At 48.3% G+C, this 10,380-nt stretch overlaps 1 protein-coding gene across 1 annotated transcript in view; it reads left to right on the top strand.

Moving 5' to 3' along the window:
- Positions 1-713: 713 nt before the first annotated feature.
- Positions 714-10,380, top strand: part of MMP17 (matrix metallopeptidase 17 (membrane-inserted)) — a gene marked incomplete at its 5' end in the record, with an annotated part of 23,674 nt that continues 14,007 nt past the window's right edge. The window contains 2 exons of the mRNA XM_009077297.1: positions 714-846; positions 3,206-3,332. Of these exons, the coding sequence (XP_009075545.1) occupies positions 714-846; positions 3,206-3,332 (260 nt within the window). The remainder of the gene's footprint in view (positions 847-3,205; positions 3,333-10,380) is intronic.

Below are 10,380 nucleotides of genomic sequence, written 5' to 3'. Positions count from 1 at the left end.
GCTGTGCTTGTCTAGGCTTTGGGAAAGAGGGATGTGCAGGGGTTCCAGGGGTCCCTGCTGCTTCCTGGGGGTAGAGAGACCCACACCTGGCTCTAAATACTTTAGGGCAACTCCCAGGGAATGTGGAAATGCTGGAGAAGAGGGCACAGAGAGAACAGCCATTTGTTGCTCTTCTGAAAGAAATCAGTCAACCCTGGGAAAAACCCAACTGGTCTGCAGCCTCAGCCAGAGGTCAGGGAGGTTCCTCCACTGGAGCCAGGAGCCCTCCCCATGAGCTCCCTCTGGAAGTGAGGTCCTGAGGGAAATGGCATTGCCTGTCCCTTGTGATGTGTAGTTTTCCTGCCTTTGCTGTGCTCAGCCCTGCAACAAGTTCCCAGTAAGAGCTGCCAGTGTCCCCAGGGAGAACGAGAGGCACTTGGGTGACCCTTGGCTGGGACTGTGCTGCCGTGGCTGTCACCAACAGTCTGCAGCCAGGTGGGAAAGTTAGATGTCACCCTTGGAATGAGTGAAGATCACCAATCCCATCACTAGACTGTTGTGTACAGATCTATCCTGGCATTTATTAGCAGAGACCACCCAGTTCTGGGCAGCTGGGAATAAACATGTAAATGGGAAAAGTATTTCCAAGCAGAACAGAACCTTTGGAGCATCTTTCCCTGTGTCTTTATTTCCATCCTTTACTTTTCTCATCCCTCCTTCTCCTTGTTTCACAGGACTGGCTGACAAAATTTGGGTATCTGCCTCCTCCAGACCCTGTCACGGGGCAGCTGCAGACACAGGAGGAGCTCACCAAGGCCATCACTGCCATGCAGAGGTTCGGGGGGCTCGAGGCCACAGGGATCCTAGGTCAGTGGCTCATCATCCCTTGTCTCTTTGCTGCAAAGGGAGGTAGGGATGGCCCTTTGTAGGTCTGGGGAGGAGAAGAGACTTGGCACTGAGTTCTGGAGCAGCAGCATCTCCAGCACAAGCTCACACGGGTGTAACACACAGCCAACTTTGCAGCTGTAAGCGTAATTACATGGCTCAGGTGCTCTGTTGCCTTGTGCTTTCAAGAACCTGAGGCAAGCAATTATTTCAACAGACCCACAGACCCTTGGGGTTCCTAGTGTGCTTAAAATAGCTCCTGGTGTGTTCCTAAAGAAAAAAAAAAGCAAAGAGAAGGAAAAAAGAGTAGAGCAAAAAAAGAGAGAAAGTTGTCCTGTTCAAAGCCATCAGCATCAAATCGAATTGAACAAAAATCCTGATTAAGCCTCCCAATTTGTAGATGTAGATATTTTGGTTTCCTTGTTGCTGGGACACAGGCAGGGGAGGGAGGAAGGTGGTGTGACATCACCCCAGCACTGCCTGCTCCTGCCTGTGGTGTGCAGAGCCAGGAGGTGCCCCTGATGGGGCAGAGCCACAGCAGCTATGAGTCCTCCCCAGTGCCCCCCAGCCAGCTGAGAGCCATCACCTGCCCCAGCAGCTCCACTGGTGAGCAGGGACAGGGCAGTGAGTGGTTTCTGCCTGATGTGGTGTGCACATCTGGCTGGGAGGGAGCAGTCCAAGGCCAGGCTGAAGCGACAGGAGTTCCCCAGCATGGCTGGGGTCATTCCTGTCAATGTCCTCATTGAGGGAAGGAGAAAGGCAGCATTATCCAGCATTATTCCAGCCCACAGGAGGGTGCCTCCCTGCTCTCCTCCCCTCCCCAACATACAGCCATGACCCTCTGGCCATGGGGCCAGCTTGCTTCCGCTGCTTGGGACAGAATTAAGGACAAACTGCTAATTAGCATGTGGGTCTCCATCCATCCCAGCACCCCAGCAGCCCTTTGCTGGCCCCCTGGAGCAGCGGCTGCATCCCATCAGTGTGGCTTTCCCTCTCTGCTCTTAATTGAGCACGTGTAATTATTTCGCTTCCAACTCATCACAAGCTGCAGGAGACCCAGGAACAGGGATGACTTTTCCAGTGCATTTACTTTTGTGTTTTTGGAGGGGGCACTTGAAACAGGCTGGGGGAGGGCTGCCCTGGGCAGGTCATGGACATGGGTTTGCTCATGAAAACAGAGTTTACGAGGTAAAGTTAGCAGGAAAATGGGTGAATGAGACAACTTGTCTGTGTTTCAGCTGACGAAAACAGACACTTCAAGAATTCAGTAATTTTTAAAAATAAATAAGAAGGAATATGAGCATTCTCCAAATGAGCTTCTAGCTGAACTGAGATGGAGTTTGTTGATCATAGAATCATAGAATTTAGGGGTTGGAATGCACCTTACACATCACCCAGCCCCAACCCCCTTCCCTGGGCAGGGACACCTCCTCACTACATCAGGTTGCTCAAGGCTCATCCAGCCTGGCCTTGAACACCACCAGGGTTGGGGCAGCCACCACGTCCCTGGGCAACCTGTGCCAGTGTCTCACCACTCTTAGAGTACAGAACTTTTTTCTCACATCCAACCTAGACTTTCCCTCCTTCAGTTTGAACCCATTTCCCCTTGTCCTATCACTGCAGTTCCTAACACAGAGTCCCTCTCCAGCTCCTTGTAGGCCCTTCAGATATTGAAAAGTTGCTCTGAAGTCTCCACATAACCTTCTCTTCTCCAGGCTGAACAGCCCCAACTCCCTCAGTCTGTCTTCACAGGGGAGATGCTCCAGTCCTCTTATCAACCTCGTGGCCTCCTTTGGACTTGCTCCAACAGTTCCATGTCCTTCTTATGCTGAGGACACCAGAACTGCATGCAGTATTTACATATGAATGTTTTTCTTTGCCAGAGGAATAATGGGAAATTCAGCAAGAGAGAACTAAACAGAATAATTAAAAGTATATTTTAAAATAGAATCACAGCTGGCCAGAGATGGTTTTCCACACAAGTTTTTGAGATCTGTTAAATGTCAGGCAAGAGTTGACCTGCTGCATTTTCTTCTGAAAACAGTACCAAAAATTCCCCCTAATGCCAACAGCAGAGCTGGTGCCTGACCCTCAGCCAGGGGGTCCCAATTCGGGTGACCCACAGGTCACTGAACCCCTCACATCATACGCAGGGGAACATAAGGGGCTCAGTGACCTGTGGATGTCACCACAAGTGATGCTGGGGCTTGTGCCATGCCCCAACAAGCTCCTGGGCATGGACTTTTGCTCTTCTACTTCATTCTTAGCATTTCACTTCCAGTCTCTTTATCCCCCTGGTATTCCTTAACCCACGATTTATTGCTTTTTTCCCTAACCCTAGATGAAGCCACACTGGAGCTGATGAAGACCCCTCGCTGCTCTCTGCCAGACCTCACCATCACAGAGACCAGGAGGAAGCGATTCGCACAAGCTCTCACCAAGTGGAGCAAAAGGAACTTGTCCTGGAGGTAGGAATTCATCTGCCCCTGCTGAAATCTTGCAGCAAATTCCATGTGCTAAATAATGGCTTTGAGATGAGTTTCAGGGTGATGGTTAAAAATGTGTCCCTCTGTGCTCCCAGGACCCCACAGACTGTTTATTTGAACTCTTCTGCTGACAATCCCAGCCTTGATTTCTTGGACCCTCTTGGCAATGGCTGGAAGCAGTGCAGATTTGGTCAGTGGATTAGCTGGAAGCTGCAGTGGTTGTTAGAACATCTTTTTTTCTTGAGTTCATTAGGACTTTGTGCTTTCTCAAGCAGCTGCCATGGCTGGAGCTTCTTCTCTTGTCCCACCTGAGCCCAAGGGTTTGGAGTGTTTTCTGGGTAATAGTCACTTTGTTCTCCTAGTCTTTGCCACAGAGGAGTATTTCTCCCTCCATGTCAGGGAGTGACATGTGTGGCTCACTCTGAACCTGTGACATGCAGAAGTTCAGGTCCAGCTTTCAGAAATGCTGTAGGTCAGGGTTGTTGCAAGTTGTTTTCTGTCCTACCATGATTTGTGCTTTTTGGGACTTGTTTTTCCTCCCTCAGACCATGTGCTGCAGTGATTGTCCCTCTAAGGAAGGTGAGCACCATGAGATACTTGTACTGTCCTGAAAATGTGTGGATTCTATGGAGAGTTCTCCTTATTAATAATAAGCTTCTCTTTGATCCTGACATAATCCCTAGAGTGAGTCTACCTCCCACTGCAGTAACAAATCTCATTTTGGCTGTTGCTGTTGACACTTGTTGAATCTGTGGCCTTACCAGGGATTTGATCCTTGTTCCAGCAGATCCCTTTGAGACCTTATTTTAAGAAAAGATAGACATCACTCAGCTTCAGCAACAAACAGTTTTGACTCACAGATGGATTCATGTAGTGAAGTGACCCACATTATAAAAACTCAGCCCATCTCCCTGTTGCCCAGCCCTGCCTTGATGGCTAAGAGGAATAAAACTCACATTTCAGAGCAGAGAAAATCCTTTGGGTGAAACAATAAACCTGCTCTGATGTCCTGTGAGCTGCCAGAGCCAGTGCAGGGGCATGGCCTGTGCACAGCCTGAGCCCAGCAGCTCCTGACACACCTTGGTGACATCCCATGGCAGGGCAGGAGTGGTGGCCAGGCAGTGTGGTCAGGGCACTGGCACTGCAGGTACCACCAGGATTCCAGCCATTCCACAATCCCAGGCTGGAGCAAAGTGTGGAGGTAAACTAGGGTCAAGTTGTTCTGGTGGATACAGCCCTGGGATACCCCCAATTCCCACCCCTCTTTGGAAACTGTAATGCTGCAGCAAAGATTGCCATAAAAAAGGGTTTAGGTCTGAGACAACATTATATGTAAGACATAAAAAAAAAATCCATCTCCTGACAAACTCATTTCTGCTTTTTATTCTTTGATCCTTTCCTAGATCTTGGCTTTTGTCCAAGAAAGGGCTGTATTTTATAACTGGAGGTTGTATAAGCCAGCAGAAGGCTATAGCATTGCAGAAACTCCAATGTAGTATTTACATCCAGCACTTCAGACTGAACTGGCTTTTTGGAAACTGCCATGAAAATCGGCCAAGAGAGACATAAAGTTTTACATGCTTACCTTTTACACATTGATTGAAGATCTTAAAAGAGGAAAACAAAACTAAATTACACTGTGCCACATATTTAAAAGTTGAAGAAAAACCTGGACAATGGCAAGGCTGGAATAAAAGGGTCAATAAAGCTGTATGAAAGGAGGGTTACAGGACAGGCACCTGCATTGGTGGAGAAGGCAGTGTTTGGCAAAAAAAAAGAATTTATAGGCGTGCAGGTTGCTGAGATTTGGTCCTTTTACCCTTGAGTGCAGCCAGCCTGTGGGACTGGAGGGCTCAGGGAGCAAAACAGTACAGGCACAGCTCACAGTACAGCCTCAGAGCATCCTGATACAGATACATCTCAGACACAGACAGTTTTCTGTGCCTCATCTCCATGGAAAGTTTCCAGGATATTGCAGCATATAAATCTTCTTTTCACGGGATTGTTTTTATTATTACTTTATTTTTCCTGCACTGTCCCCAGGTACCAAGGCACTCTCAGCTGAGAGGGAGCAGTGTGCTGTGGTTGCCCTCTGCTGGCACCAGCACTGGAGCCTCCTGCAGCCAGTTCCCCCTCGCGTTTGCAGCCTGCTTTTTCTTCTGCTAATTTTGCTTTATTGCTTCTGGTTATGCCCCGTAGAGGGGAAGTTCACAGCTGGCATGTTCATCCCTTCCCAGTGCTCACCATCTCCCTGCAGTCCAGGGAAGTGCAGTGGCAGGGTCGTGCTCCCTCCCTGCATGCTTCAAGCTCCCTGGGGCAGGGGAAGCTGTTGAAGCTGAGCTTTCTAAATTTCCCTTTTTTTTTTCTTTTTCTGGCTGAAATCTCAGCCCAGTGCCAAACTGAGCTGACTTTCATCTGCCTTTAGTTAAGGACGAGTCTCTTGTGCCACTTGATTAGAGCAGCAGTCATTGAAACCACACTGCTCAGGCCAGAGGGTGCCAGAGCTGGAGCAGACACTGGTGGTTGAGGAGCAGTGACACCTGTCAGTCACTGCTCACCATCGCTGTGAGTGTCCTGAGCCCACCCAAGGTGAGGTGTGCCAGTGCCCGAGCCCAGATCTGGGTTTGCCCAGGTATGGAGGGGCAGCAGCCAGGCAGGTACCACTGGGTAAAGATATGCAACCCCCAGTACTGTGCTCCCATCCCCATGATGGACCTGATCCTCCTGCTTCCCACTTCTAACCAGTGGCATTCCATACCATCGCTGTGAGTGTCCTGAGCCCACCCAAGGTGAGGTGTGCCAGTGCCCGAGCCCAGATCTGGGTTTGCCCAGGTATGGAGGGGCAGCAGCCAGGCAGGTACCACTGGGTAAAGATATGCAACCCCCAGTACTGTGCTCCCATCCCCATGATGGACCTGATCCTCCTGCTTCCCACTTCTAACCAGTGGCATTCCATGGATCATGATGGACCTGATCCTCCTGCTTCCCTCTTCTAACCAATGGCATTCCAGCACGGGGATCTCCCAGCCCAAGCCCTGCTGGTCACAGACTGCCCTACCCCCATGCCTGGGGCTGACAGATGCCCAAGGTGGGCAGAGTGTCACCTCTCAGTGTGGAGTTGCTTTAGGACTGTCATAACATACCCATCACTGGCAGCTTGGACCCTTGGAGGAAAAGCCCAAGCAGCTGAAGGAGAGATCAGGCAGATGCCACATTGGCATCTGCCACCAGCACAGGTGGCAGGATGGGGGCATGATGGCTCGGTGAGACTGGGAGCCACCTGGTGTTCTGTGTGTGTTCAAAGGCAGGAGAAAGATTATCACCCAAAAATGCTCAGTAATTTTTGCAAAGTGCTGGGAGAGGATGTGATGGAGGGTGGCAAAGGCACCCACTGCTTTCCTCCTGTGGCATTGGGGTGTTGTGGCAGTGCCAGGGTAGCAACAGATCAGAGCTGTTGTGTCATGGAATGCTCCAGGTGGCTGGAAAAGTAGCTACCCTTTCAACTGTTCCCTCTTCCCTCCCCCCAAGAAAAATCAGTGTGGGTTTATCGGGCAGTTCTTAGCCTGCTGTGTTTAGTTGTTCTCAGCATTTATTTCATTTGTCTGTGGTTTCAGGGCTGGGAAGGTAAAGGACTGCTTTCATTAACCAGCTATTGATTTCTCATCCATCACTGATACTCTTCCACTTTAGTCTTTGGAAGGACAAAAACCAAAAAAGGAACCAAGAAATCAAAATAACCATTAGTGTGGGCTCTCCTTGATGGCAAATAGAGTCAGATCAGCCCTCACTGGCCTCTACTTATTGGACACAAAGTCTCCTTGGGATGGGGCAAGCAAAGGAGAGGACTTTTTCACAAAAGGACATGTGAAGGACTGGCAGCACCAGATAAAAGTCAGCACTCATTTGTCTGTGTGGCAGTGCTGCTGCCTGGGTGAGCTCTAAATGCAGAGTGGAGATGTTTTCCTTGGCATCCAATTGTGATACTCACCACCACGTCCTGCTCAGCAGCCTCTGGTTGCAGCAGCCCCATCCACCACGGGCACAGACACTCCTCAGGGTGTCCCAGAGTGTGATGGCAGAGGGATGTGACTGACCCCACAGCTCAGGGCAGTATTGGTGGGGTGACTGAGCAGCCCAGTCCTCATCACCTTCCCACTGACTTGGCAGAGACCATCAGGATCAAGAGCTTTCTCTCCAATTACACACACCAGGTTTTGCCTGAGATTGGAGCTCTGTAAGGGGAGTCTCAGGAGGGATTAACATTCAAGAAGAAGTGTTGCTTTCCACTGGGGACCTAAGCACCATTTACTACAAATAATAATAATAATAATCAAGGTAGGAGGAAGCTTATTTATCTGCATGACGTTAGAAATGTGCCTCTTTTTCAGTGGAACTGGGTAATGCAACACCGACAAACGTCCTATCTGCATAATAGTCTTTTCCTAATCTCATTGAAAACAATTAGCAGAGCTCCTGCAATCAAATCAGATGCTGAATTGAAAAGCCCTGATGGGATTCTCTTGAAAAATAACGGTGGTAATGAATAAAGGATGGGGGACTTTTCACTTGCACCTGCAGCATGTTAATAAAATAGGGGTCAGCTCAAAGGTGCAGGACCTTTTCTAAGGAGCAAAATAAGTATTGATGCTGTTTCTGCCTTAATCTAACGTTTCTGGAGTCAGGGCTTGGGATGAATATTAATCATGTTTGTCTCTTTAGACACAGCTTTTTATCCACCATCCTTGTACATGAGAGATCTGATTTATTATCCTCATTCTACAGCTGGAAAGAGAAGGAAAGGAAAGCAGCTCACATGGTGAGCAGAGCTTGAGGAGAAAAGTGCAGACAGTGTCCCTAAATGTGAGTCCATGCTTTAGCCACCGTGACCTTGGAGACAGGTCATGATTCCTGGACTAAACATGGGGCATTTTACACAAATAAGGACTTACAAAGTAGAAATTAAAGCAGCAAAGGGTTTGCCTAAGTTCAGAGTGTTGTGGAAGGTGAAGACACCTAGTTAAAGGATATCTGGAAACCTGGTGGCTTTCTTTCTGTGCTGTAGAGGATTACATTAATTAAAAATTGCCTATTCTAATCCCATGCTCACACTGTTTGTACCTTTGTGCTGCCTCCTTCACAAACATGTTTTGTTTGAAGTCCTGCAGTTATCTGATGTTACCTTTGTGTTAACTCATTTAGATGAGTCGATAAGGTCTTTCTTTGCCAGAAGAGTTTAGGGATAGCAAAGCCAGAGATATGAGTGATTTTTGCTTGTCTGGCTGTAATGTTTTGGCTGATTCACTCAGACTTATTCCCACCATCTCTAGGATGGGCTTCCCAAGCTCTTCAGAGAAACTGTTCGTGAGATTTCTGCTTGTTCTCATCAGTTCCTTTTGCTTCTGTCCCGGATTTAACCCTCACTAGCTTTGCCCAGGCCAGGAGGTGGTACCCACCCTGGGCTGCCTGTCTCAGGGCATGGGATATATGCAAACATCTGTGAAAGCAAGTGCATCCAAGCTCAGCCAGCAAGTCATTCCTACTCCCCTCCTCTGATCCACAGTGTCTCCCAGCACCCAAACCACTACTCACAGCAAGAGCTTGAGTGATGTGCCATCCCTTTTGACACCAGTAATTACCTCTTGAGGTTTAGTCAGGTCATTACTGCACATTGGTGCTGGGAGGTGGTGTGGTACTGAGGGATGCTCTCCCAGCTGTATTATGCAGGAGGCCAAGTGAGGTGATCATAATTGTTGCTTCAGCCTTTAAAAATCTGTCAAGCCATGAATATTTCATGAACACTTTGGTTGGTGTGCTGGTGCACAAGAAATAAAGTATCTGTTATTACTGGGTTAGAGCTGGCCAGAAATTTTCCAGCAGAATTGGTTTTTGTCAATAATTACTCAGTCAACAGTACATTTGCTTGAGAAGTGTGTATATTTTTGTCAAAATTGTCAATGAAAGATTATCTAAACATACTCCTTTAGAAGCCAAGGTGCCTTGTTTGTCTTTTCATCTCCTCTATTAAATCAACAATATTAGGAATTCTGTTTCAAAGTTGGGTTATTCAGGAAACACTGACTTGTTTCCAGTCCAGCTCAGCCCAAAAGGAAGGGTGGAACTGTGCAGCTGCAGGACAAATTCCAGCACACAGGTTGTCCCACCTGGCTTCTCTCCCAGGGCAAGGCAGAGCTGGGGACCACGGGGTGCAGTACTGATAGAGAGAAACAGTGACAGCTCTGTGATGAGTGTAATAGTGTCCTAAGCACCTGCTCATCAATACTTTTTCTACCAAAAGGCAGGTCAAGAGCTTCTCAACTACAGTGCTCCATCAGATCACCTGTCTCCTGTGGGCAATAGGCTGGAGACATCCTGAATTAACATAAAATGCATCCTTTCCTCTTCCTGCTTGTTATGGATTGCAGCCTCTGAGGTTGCTGGCAGTGTACTGGCTTCAGAGTATATTTTATACCTCCAGCAGACATGCTGGGAAATATATGGAGGCAGCAAATCCGTACTGGATTTCTGTGTGTGTAATAAGAATGAGCAATGAGCTGCGTTCTCTTGCAGGAAAACTGATAGGCCTATGTGTGATGCAAAGGCTTGAGACTCTGTAAATGTAGTCTCTGTAAATGTGGGTTGTACTTGGAATGAGAAAATAATCATCAATAGGTCTGAAAGGGAGCTTGGGAAAAACAAAATGGGCAAGCTCTGGAAAGGGAGTCATGGTATTGGCATTTCCAAGGCTGGACAAGGGTAGTAGTTGTGGGCATTAACAAGAGTTTGTGCATGAAGTGTGGCTCTGAGGCTGACTGCCACCTGGTACAGCAGGATCAGGAGGTATCATTCAAATCCTGCCTGGAGTGTTTTCACACTCTGGTGGACAAGAGTGGCTTGGTATTTCCACAGGGCTCAAACTCAGTCTCTGAAATCTTCATAGCTCTGGAACTGACATGATTCAGAGACTTAAGGACACATCTATGACGGGTGTTAGGGCACTTTGGAGGATGCTCCAAAGGCCTCACTGAGGTTC

This window comes from Acanthisitta chloris, unplaced genomic scaffold (assembly GCF_000695815.1).
Source record: "Acanthisitta chloris isolate BGI_N310 unplaced genomic scaffold, ASM69581v1 scaffold646, whole genome shotgun sequence".
Classification (NCBI taxonomy): Eukaryota; Metazoa; Chordata; class Aves; order Passeriformes; family Acanthisittidae; genus Acanthisitta; species Acanthisitta chloris.
The sequence above is the reverse complement of the archived record's forward strand: the minus strand, read 5'-3'. Positions and strand labels throughout refer to the sequence as shown.